The sequence below is a fragment of the Phyllopteryx taeniolatus genome, chromosome 10, assembly GCF_024500385.1.
Source record: "Phyllopteryx taeniolatus isolate TA_2022b chromosome 10, UOR_Ptae_1.2, whole genome shotgun sequence".
In the NCBI taxonomy this organism is placed as follows: domain Eukaryota; kingdom Metazoa; phylum Chordata; class Actinopteri; order Syngnathiformes; family Syngnathidae; genus Phyllopteryx; species Phyllopteryx taeniolatus.
Window position 1 is genome coordinate 26343179 of NC_084511.1, and position 18695 is coordinate 26361873.

The following is an 18695-nucleotide window of genomic DNA, read 5'->3' on the forward strand; positions in this document are numbered from 1 at the left end:
TGGACCGGTGCCTTGTCGCCGCGTGAAAACACAACAGTCGCAGTTGCTGGTTATGTGTTAAAAACGTTTTAGCTCTTAGCTATTAGCCACGACCCAAGGGCGCAGATGGTTTTCCGTTGGCAGCCCGAGGAAGTGCTGCTGCTAAGCTCATTCACATGCCTCCCTGATTCCTGTCCCAGGCTGTCGCCATGCCGACCAGCCGCCTTGCCTCAATGGGAAATAATCAGCAGGCCCCCCCCCCCCCAAGTGTCTTTTTAATTGCGTTAGCGGGCGCTAAGTTACCCCGCAAGCTTGCATACGTTTACTTCCTTTTAACACGACAGCTGCATGTTGTCTTGATGAACAGGTGAATGTGTAATTCAAGATTTCGGCAGGACCAGTGAGAGCTAAACCCATTGAGTTGGGACTTAAGCGCTTAAAGTCAACTAAGGAGGCTAATTAGCTTCGTGTACTGCGCACCAGCTCCATTTGACCTAATACCAGCAATGACCAACATTAGAGGACTTCTTATTTCTTATTTGAAATCGGATTAGTATCAATAATACGACCGTAAGAATGAAGGGGAACTATTACGGCAATAAGTCTGAGTTTTACCGGAAAAGGGATGTTAGAGAAAAAAATGATTGTACTTTGCAAATAGCAACAGCAATTCGTAAATTTTTGTGAGTGGAGATTCTTGAATATGCGAGGGAGGACCGTACATCGTGATTGGATCATTAGTTAGTATCGATACGGTATCATCAATTATCAAAACGGATATTATTGTTACCATTGGTGGTACAGTATCGATATATTAATGTAAGACATTGATACTGTAGACCTACTAGATATTAGGGATGTACCAAAAATTCAAGGTTCGGTCCTGGGTCCCACCCTCTTTCCCTTGATCGTGTCATCAGCTGGCATGATCGTGTCATTCCACTGCTACACTGATGACCCACTATTTTATGTCAAAACAAACGCAAGGCCCTCTGCGGCCCCGTCCTCATCTTCGCTCACCACCTGCCTGGAGGAGATCAAGGCACGGATGACGGACAACTTCCTTCAACTCAACATCTCAATAACGGCGGCCATTATGGTTGGAACCCCACACCAGGTCATCCTCCATCACCTGCATTACTTTTTCTGGCCGTAACGTTCATCTGTCATCTTCAGCCACTAACCTTGGTGTCAAAATGGAACCTCACCTGACTTTTGAGCCCAATATCAAACACCTCTGCAAGACCTCCTTCTTTCACCTCAGTTATTTTGCACTTTAATTTAAAAATATATATATTTTCTTTTCGATTTCTTGAATTTAAATCTTAAAATCTTTTAAATGATCTTCTCATTTATCTTATTTACTTGTAGTGTAGTCTTGTGTTTAAAGTAAACATTTATGTAGGTAGGGTTGGGCATCGAGAATGGCGAACCGACAGGAACCCGGACTAATATTCCGGGTTTCCCGGAATCATTCAAATAAAAAAAATTCATTTCCTAGTTTGGATGCCTACATTCCGTCAAACCCGAAGAAGGAAGTGGCGAAAACCAACGAAGAAGTACGCGCATGAAGACGTGATTGTGCCCAACGGCAGCGGCGAACAAATGTGTCTTAACTATGTTAAAATAAATGATCAGTCACCTCAGTGCAAGACTTGGATTAAGATTATATTGTGCAAAGGAAGCTTTCACGATGTGTAGAAGTCTGACGCGTTCCCTCCCGCTCCGAGCCTCAGCAGACACAGCGTGGAACTTCGGTCAAGTCAATTGGGTGAGTGAAACAATAAAATAAGTCTATGCCAACGTTGAGGCAGCTAACAAGTTAAACGGTGGGTTGCACTCTTGCACTGATGGTTTTTAATGTTTATTTTAGTCTTCAAACCAACATAAGAGCTGATGACAGACACAATAATAAAATATACATTGCTTTAGAAACAAACAAACAAACTTCGAAGGTCAAACTAGCAACTTTACATCACAATAAATTGGGACAAAATACACAAAAACGTCTCAAAGTATCACAATCACTAACCTTATGTTTCATCGGTGGGTTGGTAAAGGAATCAACGTTTTAAAGAGCATTTATTTTACCAGTGTCGTGTGAAGTTATGTTGCGTGGCAAAATGCTGAGTTCCGGTGCGTACCCTTCAAAATAAAAGGCTAATTGCTTAAAACAGGAAGTCAAGTTAAAACTTGCACATAAACCATTTGGCGTGATAAAAACAGTCGCCAATAACTATTTTAACAATGCTATATTTAACATTCTGCTGTATGTTAATTAAAGAATAAAGTCAATTGGGTTAGGTCCACACACATTGCCTATTAGTTCATAGGTTTGATATTGATACTGGTTATAAATAACTACTACTTCTTTTCCTTTCGGCTTGTCCCTTTGGGGGTCGCCACAGCACGTCATCCTTTTCCATGTAAGAACACTGAGTCAAATGTTCATATTAGTCCATGCTGCTAAAAAAAATGGATGTTTATAATTGGGACACCCTTTATTTTAAACCATGCAAAACCCAAGTCCCCTAAAAGAATCGGAATCGAGAATCGTTTGGAACCAGAATCGAAATGAAGAACCGGAATGGGGACCAGAATCGCTCAAATTCAAACGATGCCCAATCCTATATGTGACCTATTGTTAATAATAAATGGTTTGTTCTCTGTTTGAGTAATATCCCTTGATCATACTGTACACAGTATCGGCCAAAACGCAAGGCTGCAATATCGGTATCATATTGGAAGTGAAAAAGTTGCATGGGGATTATCCTTTTTGGCGTCCTGATTTGCCCTTGTCGTTTGTCTCAGCCCGTGTGAAATAGTCACGCCATTCAACTATCTCTCGTGTAGATTTATGCCGCTTCAGCCGTGCTCTCTGCGGTAATAATTTATTCTTTCGTTACAATGAGACTACTGCGGTTGCTAGGCAACACGCTGGTTTCACAACCGCGTCGAACCAGCCACATTCCTCACGCTGGCACATTTACATGATTGGATTCACGCTCGTTCATTCACAAAAAAGTTCCGTCACATTTGGGTAATTTTCTACATAGTGAACAGTGCCTTTGTTTTAAACAGTCAGGAAAAAAGAAAAGGAAACTGAAACGACAAAAGGCCAATAAATGTAATTGCTAACAAAACAAAAACATCATGCCTTTGGTGAGGCGTGGCTCCCTTTTGTTACCATCATTAGTATTCATTGTAAAGCTCGCTCGCACGTCAATTATAATGGTGGCGGTTTGGTTCTTCACGACTTTCAATTTTATTTATACCTTCACAGAACCAGCTTGCGGGATTGTACCATTACGTCAAACTGACTATGACAACAGAGTGACTCTCTGTTGTCATTCTGCGATGAAAAAAATGCAAACAAATTACATAGCCATTACTCAGTGAATTTCCAAATGGACAAGCTATAACCCGCTATAAAGAAACTCATAAATGAGGTAAAACACAAACAAGGTCAAATGTGTATGCAAAATAGATCTTTTTCATGATAAAATATATGTTTTAATATTTATGTGAATATTGAATAAAATATGTTTGTGTTAAATACATATCATCTGCCTAATAATATTAAATGCTTATGTAAATAAAAAGACGAACATGCTTACTAAAAATTGTGTTTAAAAATGGCATCTATGCTATTAGGCTTAAGTCGTGTTCATTTATTTTATTAATGTTATTTAATTATTAATACTATATGAATTGTCCAATTATTTGATGAGCTAAATTAAGTTAGATTTTACCACAATTTCCAAATAACTTTCAGCTGGTTGGTATTGTTTTGTTGTTGTTGTTGTTGTGCAAATAATGACCGTCGAACAAAATTGGCCAATACTCAAAATCAAGTGACTCAACTCGGACTTGGCTGCACAAAAACATGATCGGATCGCATCTGTGAGCTACTGTTACTGCTATATCGTCTTGCAAGTTACTCTGTAGCCTCTTTCTCGCTGTCGCCGCGGATAATTGGAGCATCAGCTTTATACCGACCGGTAGACTTTCCGGCCGAATTGGCCAATGTGACATGTTCGCACAGGATGAGAAAAGCCAGTTTGGATGATCAGCGTGAAAGGGGCTTTTGATGCAGTTTCTCTATTCATATCTATCTTATAGCCACAATGGGGCATATTTGCATTTTTAAACCAGCCCTCGATTCATTCCCTTGACATTTCGGCTGGGTAACGGCAATCCCTGAGCGTTCGGTTTCTGCGGGAATCGCAGTTTCTACGATTTTAACGAGGTGCTAAATTCCTTGTCATTTCCTCGCGTTGGGGCTTCTGCTATTCCTTGGTGAAGTTTCCTGTTGACAGAGTTGCACACATCCAGCTCGGGGGGGCCTTTCCGTCCCAGATTGGGAAAACAAAAAAGCCTGGGCTGCAGACGGACGAGGGGTTCGAGGCTACATCCTCAGGATGTTGCAAGAAAGGATGGCAAGGGTACGGTGGGGCCATTGTGGTCAATTAGCTGGACTTCACGTGGCAACTTAACTCCTTCCAAAATTGAATGCTACAGTTTTTTTTTTGTTTTTTTTTTTACTAGATTTAATACATAGGTACAATGTGTACTCTTATGTGCCTGCTCCTTTAAATTACAAACAATACTATTATTACAGCTGGGTGATAGGTCTTAAAATAAAATCTGATCAGATTTCCCATTTTAATAGATTTTTTTTTCTATTTAAGGAAAAGGAAAATGACAACGACCTTAGTTGAAACAAGATTACTGTTCTTTTTTTCTCCCCTGGAATATGCAACACAACAAAGAATGAACTTGAAGTAATCGATAAAATTAATCGCCCAGCCCCAACTGCTGTTACTCCAATAAATAACTGCTTTTACCCAAATACTAATGCCATACAGTATATTAAGCTTGACGTGTTATTTAAGCAGAGTTGCCGCAGCTGATACATTTTCTGGGTAAAAGCTATTATTCCTGGCACAGCTGCCATGTAATTGGTGTGAGCTTAAGTGGTTTTGATGAGCAGAAGCTGGCCGCAACAGGGGCGTCATTGTGTCGTGGCCACATCGCACAGGCTGCTGGATTCGACGCATCTTTCCCCCCAATTTCAGTCAAATACAGACTGGCCGCTTAGCCGCATAATAACGCCGCCACAGAGCATTCCGACCAATAGCAGATAGTGTATCGATGCCTCCCTTTTCCCCATCAGTAAATACCTCAGTTTAGAGATGCAACTGTTCAAACATTACTGCAGAGTCAATTTCAGCTCTGTTGCAAGCAAAACAGCAGCACCTATTCAAGAAATTAATCTTTCAGTCTGTCTCCTGTTTCTCCAAATTTGTCTGTAGTCCTTTTGAGTTTTAAGTTCCACTTTCATAGTAAACTCTCACATATGGGGGGCTGCCCAATGTTGTGTGCATCCACGATTACATGCGACAACAGATTTGTTCCGTCCATTCTGCCTAATTTCTTGCCAATTTCCTGCCTTTCTCCATTACAGTCCTTTTTAATTATATTTTAAACTCCACTTTCACAGTCAAGTTTGCACCACACTGTTGGGTGTAGATGTGCAACAATTCATCGATTAACCGACAACTAATCGATTATCAAATTAATCGAGAAATGTTTCTGATAATTGATTAAACGTTTAGGAGATCTTTTTAACTAAAAATTGTCCAAATCCTATGATTTCAGCCTCTCAACAGTAAACTGCCTCAGATTTCTGTTGTCCTCCATAAAAGCAGACTGATTATCTTTGTATTTAATCAAAATAACAATTTGCAAACATCTGCTTGACAATGACAACAAATTTGTTTTCTGACATGTTAAGGACAAAATCAGCAACAGAATCATTATCAAATCATGTTTGTTCATTTTTTGCAATTTGAAATAATAGCAGTGAAGCTAAATTTGTATTTATTTTTTTTAGATCTGATTCATTGATTAACCTAAAAAATATTCGCCATATTAATCTATTATTAAAATAATCGTTAGTTGCAGCCCTAGTTGTGTGCATCCATGTCCGTGTTCCACAACTTGTGTTCTGTTCCATTCAGCCCCATTTCTCCATAAGTCATTTTTATTTTGTTTTAAACGACACTTTGATAGTGAACTCCAATGCGGTCGCTCCGCAATGTGTGTACGTTTATGTACCACAACTTATTTGTTCGTTTCTCGCCGATTCTCCCCATTGTCTATAACAGAAGGCATCAAATTAACAAACTGGTGAGGAAACTCCGATTCTTCCCTATTGCTTTACTTCTTGTCTGATAAGCAAGCGTGTCTGATAGTTTTCCCTTCCAAATAAAACCCGAACCACATGACCGAATGGCGGTGGGAAAGCACACACTTCAAGTATGTTACGCAAGCCCTCCAAAGAGAAGCGCTAATGCGGCACTATGTAAGCCTCTTTTTGATACTTCGTTCTGCCTAGTGTACTCGCACGCATCCCAAACGGAAACGAGTATGATTAATGGGACTGGGTCGCAGCAAGAACAGGTTAAGTGAGGAGGAAACATACAGCCAGACGGGAGAACGTAAGGTCAACCGAGGCAAATGTCAATTAGAGCGGTCAAAATTGGCTTAAATTGTGCCTCACGGTGAACAGAATCGCACTACGACAAGGACGAGGCCGGACAAATGAGGTTCAAAACATTCCTGGGTGCGAATGAAAAAGCCTGGCAATCTTGACCCAAATTTTTTTTTCCCATTCAACATTCAGCTTTCAAAGGGGTTAAGACTTTTCAAAACTGCATAACTAGCAATATTGCAATATTGAAAGCCGATCGCCAGAAGCTGAGCTGCCTTGTGTTTTGTTTACAGAGTGGATGGTAGATGGCTACAGTGCGAGGAAGTTACACTTCCTCTCCCTTAAATAAAACGTTCCGCGTGGGAATTTGCCACCGAAAAATCCAGATACAAATATGTGTACTATTACACCCCTGGAGGACGCAGATAGTTTTTAACCAGGACCTCAGAAAATATCAGTGCGTGTGTGGAAAAGTCTTCCCAACAAGCAGGAAGAATCCGGTCACGTTGAGTCATTGTCCATTTTCCACATTTCCTTTTGGGCAATGGAAGACTACAGCGTCCAAGAAATGGTGACCAGGCAAGGATCAATTACCTAGATAAAGTTTCAGCGCAACAGATCTCATCAATCAATCTGTTCCACTGCACCCGGGAAGCGGAACAACACCATTTCGCTTACAAGGAAACAATAGCTTTATTTTTAGCCTTTTTCCTTCTACTGTGTAACGACGACAAGGTTGTTTTGGTCATACTGCCACCTGGTTTCAGGCACAAGGTGTGAGTCATCAGCTGCCTGGCATGACTCGACAAAGGTGGTAACAAAAAATGACCTATGTAAGTGGCCATCCGTCTTCACGCACTTGAAAGTGTTGCGTTTGTTTACTGTACGGGGAGAGTCACTTCCGAGTTGTACTCAAGGACTAACATAATCCATCATGAGCACTGTTGTTGGGCGGCATCATTAAGTTCCTAAAAAGAGGACAAGTTGCTGTAGCATTTTCCAAAAAAGAAAAAAAAGTTGTCATAAAATGATCTACATCGTCTAGTTTTTGGACAATCTACGAGTAACGTACATCCACTGGATTCACATGATCTATGCCCACTTTTCAGTAATCTGTGTCACTTCTTTTTTATATATATATACATACACACACATATGGTTTGCATCCACTTTTTTAAATACTTAGTGCCCAAATTTTTAAATGAGCCACGTCTGCATGAAGAAAAGAACAACAACATGATGTCAGCTTTCGGAAGTTGAGCTACAGCCGCGCAGTAGTGCTGGGCAGATGCATACTGAAATATTGATTCTCAGATACCAGCCGGATACTGGAATTGTTTTTCAGGACCAAATATTGATATTGATATTACAACTTTTTAAATGTATTTATTTATAGCGATGGGGGAAAATACCAGCATAGCATCTAAATGAGCAATGGAAACATGATTTTATAATGTCATGCTGATCACATTTGGCTCCTCTGCAAATTCCCAATGTTTTTTTTTTAACTCAGCATTTAATTTACACAACTACAAAATTTGCTGAATCCATCATTTGTGGTGCATCTCTTATTTTTGAAGTAAACTTTTTTTTTTTTTTTGCTTTGCTATTGCGAAAAAAACATTTGCCATCGAGATTTGTCTCATTATGGCTGTACTGTGATATCAGTGTTGGCAGAATCTCATACTGTAATTCCCACCCCAAATCAGGACATTACATTCATTTTTAAAAACTGCAACTATGCCTTGATTAAATCAAAACAAAAATCCTTTGATCCATACCACTGATACACTACAGCGCTGTTGACCTAGTTGTGTCTTAGTGTGTGTCGTTGTGAGCAGCGCTGTAAACAAGCATTAGAGGCGTGTCGGAGCCATATTCTGGGATTTAGGGACCCCTAATCACGCTAAATTAATCAGCTCGCCGTCTGATGCGAGTCATGTCTCAGCAGTTCGCCAAGAGGCAGATTATACTGCAGATTATGTGGGCGAGTGCAGGCCTGAAGCTAAACGATGCCTAACTTGTCATTGACAACATTTCAGCGAATGAGAGTGTAGTTGGCCATTGTTGGCTATGGTTAGCGGCTGGCTGTTAGCTGGCAAACCGTAAGACGCTTTTCCTGTTGAGTGATTTGGCGGCAGATGTGAGCCATACATTGATGATCAATTTATTGATAATTAATATATTGGAATGTTCTTTCTGAACTCCTGCTTCCATGCCTGTTGCAATAGTAAAGCACATTGTTTCTATCTACGATGTGGACTTTATTTCTCCAAATGGCAACGTTCCCAAAACCTCAACTAAGAAGAACTCCCTCTATTTTCATGACAAGCCTTTATAGCGTAACTCAATCGCGTCCATGTAAACAGGTTACGTCAGAAAGGGTTTATCCTCCTTGGCCTAGTGGGTCTTCGGGCTAAGTATGCAAAGATTGCGGTTCCCCATCAGTGGTCATGAACGTAGCTTCAGCTGGCACTTTCCGTTACAAAGGCCAATGAAATTTCTGGCGCCTGCCGTGCTGTTTTTCTTCCTACTTTATAAATATCTGAAGGAATGTGAACAAAAGCAACTGGGCCATGCCTTTGACACTAGTGCACGAGTGAGTGGGACAGAAACAAAAAAATGCATAGCGTGACCCTGAAGGTGGCAAGATAACTGAATGCCGGCGTTTGGAGTTACAAACAAACACAGGGTCGAGGGTGAAAATAAACTTACGAAAAGAAGGCGACGCACATCAAACAAGTCTGTTCAACCTAAAGCTCAGGAGGCCACAAAGTCCCTCCATTCAAGGCCCGGCCGGACGTTAAAGCACAGCAGGTAGACCAATGCAAACGTGAGCAGCGTCTACAATTTTAGGGGCGTTGTTTGTTAAAGTGATATTGTACGAAGTTTCATTGCTTCTCGATACTTTAGCTTTGGGCCAATTAAAAACTCTGATATGATTAAGCTATTGCTGACTGTGAAACAAATCAAGACTATGACATTAAGTCCAACTGTGCTAAGATGCTGAAAACAATGCTAATCATAAAGAAATGTGCTTCCCCTTTTTTTTATTACTTTTATTACTTTTTAATCTGCGACCATTTTTTTGGGGTGCTCTTCACCCCAGATTTTTGGGGGCTAGGATGCGAGCTTCCTGCGTTCTGTCTATTCATGCTCTAAAGTTTCAGTGAACATTGGTTTGTGTGTGCAAATAAATGCTGACAAGGAAGGCAAGTGATGCGCCGTTTCAAGACGCGAACCCTATTGGTCAACGTCAGGTGATCTGTCCTTCATTTTGTCACACTACACAGAAGACATTGCCCCCCCCCAAAAAATAATAATAATCTAACATCCTAGACTTTTCATTTTACCCTTGTGGGGGGAAAAAAAAAATCATTGATCATGGATTATGTCAAACTACAAGGAGTTTTGTTCTACCTGTCAAAATCTGTCGGGCCCAATCTGGGAAATCAGCCACAATAGCTAAAATCTTGTAGTCTAGGCACAAGGTGCACACAGCAATGTGTTGTTTAAAGTAATACACTCAAATATAGAAATACTAATGCAGATTATTGTGGGGCTATAAAAAAAATTTAAATTCAAAAAATTTTAAATAAAAAAAAAAAAATAAAAATCGCAATATCATTTTTTCCCAATATTGTGCAGCCCTACTTGAAGTCGTTATAATTTGGATCATTCGATTGCGAGTGTTTTTCCCGCCTGTGGACTGCTACGGCTGAAAACAATGCTAACAACAAAGCTATAATGGAAGATCTAATCGGAACAGGCAACAAATGTTTTTGGGTACGCCACACGACACAGACCTGACTAAAAAATCATCTCCAATTCAAAAGTGACTTGGCCACTTTGGAATTAGGCTTGAAAAATTGCACAGTTCGAGGAGTAACCAAGACTAGAAGAATATGCCAAGAATCACAAAAATGTGTCTGCACAACGCATTCCTGAAGTACAATTTCACTGGGAGTGTAAATCACAAGTTTCATCACCTACTCCGACAAATATGCAACACTCGCATAACTCAGGGAATCCGTTGTATATCAACTCGCAGGACTGGAACGCTAGCAGAGCCTCGAGAGACACTTTTTAAATCACTTCATCATGACGTTACCAATCACCCCGCGTAGCGAAACGATGAGCTCACGAAGCGCATTTTTCAGTAGTCTCGCTGTACCGGCTTGGACCGTGAGGCTCAGATGTTGGACAGATGAACATGTAGCTCGGCAAGTTTACTCAGAATACACAACTCATGAAGTTTAGCATAAAACGGGTTTGAAGAAGCTAAAATGGAGACTTTACAAGATAACATTGAAGACCTCTCATTCATTAAATCCGACCATTACGAACGCGATAGAGAATTTGTATCTTGTAGTGCGATATTTTAAGACATTTTAACAGACAATATGAAATATGATCATCAGCAGGTTTGACATATTCGAAAAAGTGACGTATTTAAGGATAATTAAAAAGCCTTCATTTTGGAAAGTATCTTTTTAAAACTTTTTGAGGATCTGTGGACAACCTGATGACTACAACCAAGAGTCGAAATCAGTGATTCCCAACCAGTGTGCCGTGGCACGTTAGCGTGCCATCAGCGATCTTCAGGTGTGCCGTGGGAAATGATCAAATTTTACTTAACTGCTCAAAAAAATAATTTACAAGAAATAATGTATCTTTGTTCCTCTATGCCAGTGAGGCATTGTGAAAGGCAGAACAAATAAATGCTCTTCGATTAGTTGGCAGGAAGTACATACAGTAATTACTGTGTATCTACTTTTTGTGACATTTTTGTTTGTTGATGTGCCGTGAGAATTTCCAATTGTAAAATATGTGACTTCGCTCCATAAAAGTTGGAAATCACTGGTCTAAATGTTCAAACTAATATGTAAATTCTCTACAATACAAAAAAAAAAAAAAAAAAAAACAACGCTCGAAAGCTTTTTCGTGGTTCTGTGCTTCAGTCGATGCTTTGTTCCCTTCAACCCCAGTTTAAACATAAACTCGTGTATATTTGTCTTGTGTGTGTGTGTGTGTGTGTAAGAGCACAAAGGGCTATACAGTACACTAGTGTGTTTGAGAAGCTGGAGATAGTGTAACTGATGTCATTTCTGGCTGCACTGGTGAACACATTTGACATATCCCGCAATTCCATCGTCTCAATGTTTTTCGGAAAACTGAATAATCAATCATTTTAATAGAATAATTGTTTTGCTTTACGCGTCTATGGCGCGTCAGGGTGATGTTTTACCAGCTTACAATGGTCCTGGACGAGGCTGGACTGCATGTTTTTGACGAGAATTGAATGAAAGTGTCCTTGCTCTATTCAAACGCAGCGGGAATACGTCAGCGCGATGACCGCGGCATGCAGAAGCACTATGGCTCAAATTAAAAAATAATAATGTTTTAAACGTGACATCACTCCAGGACCAACTGGAAGCTTGGCGGATTGGAAAACTCCCTTGTCGCCCGGGTGTGATTAGAACGCTTAAAAATCCTGAAGACTCGACACAACAGGGCAAGGAAGGAAATGGCGAACCAACACCCTTTTTTGGGAAAAAATCAGGCGGAAAGGGTGTTCTGTTTCAGTGGCCGTTCATCCTGTTTGAGTTCAAAACGTATACTAACACTTTTCCCTGATTTCCTAAATGGTTTTATAACCTGCAGCGATCAATTCTGTTGCGTTTTTTGGTGTGTGTGTGTGTGTGTGTGTGTCTGTACCCTTGATTGTTGCCAGTACGAAGGTATGGCAGGAATGCTGTCACCGCGGTGGATGACGCCACTTGTGGCCTTTAGCCTTGGCCACCTGGCTGGAAACGAACAGATGTTACCGGTCACGGGTCAAGGTAAGTGCGGAGGGGACCGTTTTTATCGTTACCATTGCCTAAAGACCCTTATAAGCTAGCCTGTTTCACACAGTTTCCTCAAAATTGGAGATGCGACGGTAGATATTTGTTTGCCAACACAACAGGGCGGGAAAAGTGAGTGTCAAGTGTTAATCTATCAGTTTGCCTCTATTTCCTTCCACACAACCTGCAATACAACCTCAGCAGCTAAGGAAATGTACCTTTCACACAAAACGGTGAAAAAGGGCAGAGTGAAAGGCGCTGCTGCCTTTTAACCCCGGCATTTCCCATCATTTTTCAATGCCACAGTTCTTTATGAAAACCAACACAATGAGAGGGGGGGACAAAGTCAACCCTGAAAGGAACCATAACCGGAAAAATTGGAGGTTGACCCCCTCGGCCTATCCTTTTTCACACAAAATGGCTTCAACCTCCCCCCCACCCGCATAGGTTTCCCAGGTTCAGAGGTAGTACAAGATCCAAAAAAGAGAAAATACATAAAACTATGAACATAGTGAAATGTGACCAAGACAAAAAATGAAAATGGCTGCCAAAAACAGCACTGTCACCTGCCAAGCGGCAATGGCGCAAGACTGAGGGTCAACCGGGGCCAGTCTTGATCTCCATCTGACAGTTCGCTAATCCCACCACGGGGGATGTCGTAAAGCAGCTAGCGCGGTGGCTCCAAGAGTAGGAAATGTGCTTCTATTCATGGGGGATGCTAGGTTCTACCAATTTGTAGGATTTCAGCATAAAAAGGGGACGACACTCTCACTCGACTAACAATGAAAAGACATGTGAGCGCAACACTTCCCATCTGTGAAAACCACCTTTTTCTGCGTGAAATTCAATTAACACCACCGAAATTTAACATCCAATTGACCATCTGACTTGATAATTAAGTCAGGAAACAAAAGCTTGATTAAATGGTGTGCTGGATTTACATAAACTTGATAATCAACTGCTGTCATTTTTATTTTGACTCTTTTTAGTAACGCTACATACAATATAGGGATGAAATGGTTTATCCATAAACCGCAATGACATTTCAGGTGGTTAATATTACCGTTTCACATTTTAATGATCGTAGCTGCCATATTTTAGCATCCCTCAATGTAGTCGTCGTTTATCTGTTTCTCCCATCCATTTTCATGTAATATTTTGTTTGCTTTCAATAACAGTATTATTTTTATAATGTCTTTACATTTTCCATATAATAGCTGTGTGTTTTTGTTTTATTTTCAAATATTTTGGTCATAATTACTTTCTAAAATGTATTTATTTTTCATCAAATGTGCTGTATTTTTTCTTCTAATACTTCTGGGGTGTTTTCCTTACAATATTTATATCTTTTACCTAACATTTGTGTCTTTTTTTCCGAATAATTGTGGATTTTTCATCTAATATTTTTGTATTTTGTTTAGTATTTTTAGATCAGATATCCTTTATTGAGCCATGGAGGGGAAACTCAGGCGTTACAGCAGTTTCAAAAAGTTCATGAATAATAATAAAAATCATCATCACCATATTCATTATCATCATCTTTAAAAACAAAAATGACACGTAAAAAATAACAGGCCACAAAACAAAAAAATCTCTCATTATTCTGTACTTCCCATATAATATTTTCCTATTTTTTTGTCTCATATTGTTTTTATTTGTTTACATTTTTGCCACATTGTAACATTTACCATCCAATTTTTGGGGGGTCTAATATCTTCATATTTTGTGTAAAATCTATTTGTTTTTATTTACTTATATATTTTGTTCAATATCTTTACAGCAATACATTTTTGGAGTATTTACTATATTTTTTGGTTCATTTGCCTAATATTTGCTGATGTTTGTCTAGTTGTTTTGTACATTATTTTGTAATCCAATTATTATCTTTTCAAATATTTTACAATTTTTGTGTTTAAAATTGTGACTAGTTAGTTAAACATTTTTTCTCACAGTTTACTATTTTTTTTTTTTTTTTTTAGTGATGCACTGAAATGAAAATTCTTGACCCAAACTGAAGACCAAAAATGAGGTACACTTCCAGTTCCGGTCCCTGTGTGGCTGTCTAGCGTTATCGTGTATGACAGACAGTATTTTCTCTCTCGACACTTCGGAATTTGCCTACCAATTTGCTCTTCAAAGTTGCTTACTCGCCACTATAATGCTTGGTCCAGCCAGACCTACGTGACAAGTGTACTGTATCGCACAATGACTTATTTTGGTGCTTTGCGACTTAATGTGACGATAGCTTAGCAATTAGCATGGCGTCCCCGTCTTTCTCCTGTTAACTACTCCTCGTCCTCCCTTCGTGATAACGATACTTGTCAGAAGTGTGGCTTATTCGCTGCCATGGAGGCGATGGTTAGTGACTAACGCTGAGTTGACGCCAGACTTGAAGTGAACATTCGCCTCGTTGGCTCGGCATGATATTTAGCCACGTTAGCTCTGCAACATTGTACCCGAAAAGCAGGGAGGTTGGGTGACTGTTCAGTGGGGACGTGATGTTTTTTTTGCTTGTTTGTTTTTACAATATAGTGTTAAGTGTGTATAGCCTGTTTTTGCTAGTGTCATAACAACATTTAGTTTCGGCCGTTTTATTTTGGTGACAAAAGTCATTTTTGTTGAAATTTTGATGCATCACTATTATTTTAAAATATTTGTTTTAATATTTTGTGCTTTGGCGATTTGATACCATTGAGTAAATTTATTTTAGTGATATCGCAACCATATTGCTCACTAGAATTGATGTATTGACACGGGGCTACGCTTGTCTGAGCGTCAATTGGGCGAAGGCGCAACCGCACGCCTTCATAAGAATTAACCATAAAATGTTTAGGAACAATGTGTACATCCAGTCCAAATTATGTGAGCAAAATAAAACCACTCTGTCTCCAGCTGTCCAAACCAAGCAGCCACAACAGCCTCCTTAGCAATTACAGCGGGCATAACAATGTGGCGCGGCCAAAGCTTGGTTGAGCTTTGAAGCCGGCGTTGCCACTGAATGCTTTACCGCCAGCGGCTGCGTCCCGCTGCTTCAAGCGGTGGCCTATTGATCGTCCATTGTGTGCAAGAGCAACATCAATTTGCAGCGCAAGCGGCGCTCGAGCGGAAAGCAAGAACGCATGCATGTGCGTCCGTCGAGTCGCGCTCCAATGGAAACCAGAGATCTGCACGTTGTGACTTTTCCTCCGTTTTTATACGTTATGATTGTTATTTTTGAACAAAAAAAATCACTACATATGGTCAGCACATGGCTACATTTCATACCAATTCACACCTTCAGTCATGACAGTAGTAGTATTTTTCTCAAATATTTGTGTATTTTTCATATTATATTTGTGTCGTTTTTTTTTTTTTTTTACTTAAATATTAGATTTTTTTCTTGTCTAAAATTTGCTTCCGTATCATCGAAAGCAGGTGTCTCCAACCCGTGGCTCCAGAGCCGCATGTGGCTCGTTCATCCTTCTCCTGTGCCTCCTGTGCCTCCTGTGACTTTGAAATAATAAATACGTGAACTATATTTAAAAACAATCATCGCTCACGACTCACAGATTACGATCGTCTGTGAAAACGAAGGTAACGGCTAATATGTGCTGACACTGTACGATGAGGTTCAGGAGCAAAAATCACATTAAGCAGGTAAAATAAATATTTTAATTGCCTTTTATTTTGCAAATGTATATTTTACTAGTACATTGTTAAGTGAAATAGTCCTTTTGAACTCAAATTGACAGCTGACTCTCACTGCACGCTCCACGCGCGATAAACTGATAACAGAACGCCGAAAGCATTTTTGATTTGCATTTTTGGTTCACTGCAGGTGGGTAATTTATGTTCGGCTTTAATTTCATAAATATGAGGAGGACTCAAATGCACACTGACTATTTTATTTGAAAGTAAGCTTCAACTGAGCAAATGTTTTTATTGAGTTCAAAATGTTTTTGTTACATGAAGATATAATATTTTGTGCTCTCTGAAGCAGTTAATTGATTTCTTTAATGCAACAAACTATCGTTTTTTTTTTTATGCAGGTGGGGGTAAAAAAAAGAAAAGGTACATGCACTGTTATCTTCACTTTAGATTTCAAAGAGGTCTTGTGGCTCCCAATGTTTTTTCTTCTGTGGCAGTCGAGTAGACAGTCGAAATGTTGTTGTTGTTTTTTTGCGTACTTATGTTTGCTGATCTCTGATCTAAAGGTTGAGATTTTCCGACTTCACTGTTTTGTTTTGTGTTGCTTTGTATGTTCAGCTATCATTTTCACACCTCCACCTTGGATCTCTTTTGGGGTGGAACGATATAAATGTTACAAGTCGTTAGCCAAATAGCATAATTGCCTGACTTACTGTCACAATAACAATAAAAAAATAATAATGTACTTGCTAAAATTGTGTTTTCTCTTTAGGTCTGGAATCTGTAAAGGTTGAATCCAGGCAACTTGACTCTCGGTTGTTGTTGTTTTTTTTTTTTTTACTGAATTTGTGTTTTTGTTGTTTTAATTAAAAAACCGAGTCATTTTGACCCAGGCATTTATGCTAACGAGGTGTCTGATCCAAGGGAAATTAGTTTGAGTAATTATCCATTTTCTGTAGAGTTTGTGGTCATTAGGGTGCAGGTGAGCTGAAGTCTAACCCAGCTGATTTTGGGCAAGGAGTGGGGGGTACAAATGGTCCACGCAGGACGTTCACTGCTCAGATTCGAACCCAGAACCTCAAAACCGTGAGGCAAAAGGTCCAATCCACGACCTCTGCTTTTCCATAATGTCCCCACTAAATCTGACTATGGAACCCAAGTTGCAATGACACCAAAACTCGCATAAAGAGAACAATATGCAACCAAAAGAGGCCAATGTGTATCAGTTTAGTTCATCATACGTTAGCACAAGATTAGCATCTAGAATGCTACTATGACAACTTTTTGTTGTCGGCAGCATTTTGCATGTCTTGCTATGCTAAGTAGCCGCCGATTATCTCTCGATAGGCGGCTTAAGAGGGATGGAGCCATACCCGACCCGACACTTACAAGCACACATTAAATGTTTGTTTCTTTTTTGGGGGGGGAGGGGGGGTGTTAAATATTGTATTTCTATATAGAGATAAACGGTCAAACCTGTTGCGTCCTGTTCGCCGGGTTCATCATCACAGCCTCCCGAAAGCTGTTATCCACATAGGACGCCATTTTCATAGTCTTGGAAGTGGACGGTGCGTTTAAATCCAGTTCAAAATGTTAATTTAGCTCCAGGGCGAAAAAAAGGAAGAGAGGGGGGAAACAAGAGACAGAAAGGCCTCCTTCTCCGGGATCCGAGAGCCGCTTAGCCGTTTGCCCGAAGAGGCGAGCGGGGCTGGAGGCTTTTGGGAGTGCCCCGGAGCCCCTCTAGGTACGCCGAGAAGCGAGCGCTCGCCCCCGGGTTGGGCTCCTGGTTTCCGCCCGGTGTTGGGCCGGGCGTCAACCGGGGATCGCCGAACTTGCTCTTGTTGTAATTCGCCTCCCCCTTTATGCAGAGTTCACCACCGCCATTCTGCTAGTAGCGACCCAAAAAAAAAAAAAAAAAAAAAAGACAAAAAAAGGTGGGGGGAGTGGGACTACAAAGCCTAACCCGTTGGCAGTAACGCGGTGCCCATTTTTTAGTTTTTTTTATTTTAGGGAAGAGGCCGAGCCGCTCACGGACGAAACATGATGCTGGACTTTCGGACTTGGGAGCTCGACGAAGTATGGTGCGAGCTAGCTCCTCCGGCGGCGCTCCCACTTCGCTGATCTGTTGTGTGCCACCATGGTGACTGCGTGCTGTCGGCTGCCGCAAAGTTCAAGACGAACACGTCGAGATATTCCTGTACTTCTTTTCGAAATACAGCTAACATTAAGTGCACATTTTTAAGGCACAACATGAACAACACTCAAAATCACTGTACCGGTATCAAAGATGACTTTAAACAGTGATTTTAAACACATGTGAGGGAGTTTTAATTCGGGAACGTTTTGGCGTGGGTTATTTTACTCTGAAAGACTCGTCGTCTTTTCTGCAAGCTTGACACAAACAGAACTCTGACCTGTGCATGCCGCGTCAAAATGGGAGAGGAAAACGTCGAGCCGGTCCGGTACGCCTTTTCGAAATAAACTTAACATTGAACTACTAAACGGGTTGATGATCAATAAATGTAAGTGAATGAATTTTTATACAAATGGGGAAAAAAATCATATAAATATTTATGAATAAATCTTTTTAGTCACGTCTTTATTCATGTTTTCATCTACATTTGTAAATAAAGCTGTAATAGAAAAATAATAAATATCTAATATCCATTCATTTTCTGAGCCACTTATCCTCACCAGGGCGTGCTGGCGCTTAAATACATAATACAAATAAAATGCAAATTATAAAT

At 40.2% G+C, this 18695-nt stretch overlaps 1 protein-coding gene across 11 annotated transcripts in view; it reads right to left on the reverse strand.

The window, feature by feature from the left end:
- rapgef2b (Rap guanine nucleotide exchange factor 2b) overlaps positions 1 to 18131 on the reverse strand; it is a 102821-nt gene extending 84690 nt beyond the window's left edge. For 3 of the 11 annotated variants that reach the window (XM_061786835.1, XM_061786831.1, XM_061786828.1), the window contains exon 1: positions 17425 to 18113. In XM_061786835.1, the coding sequence (XP_061642819.1) occupies positions 17425 to 17499 (75 nt within the window). In that variant the 5' untranslated portion in view covers positions 17500 to 18113. Of the gene's footprint in view, positions 1 to 17424 lie in introns of all 11 variants that reach the window. The other 8 variants (XM_061786829.1, XM_061786827.1, XM_061786834.1 and 5 more) reach the window with 6 other exon arrangements.
- Positions 18132 to 18695: the final 564 nt, after the last annotated feature.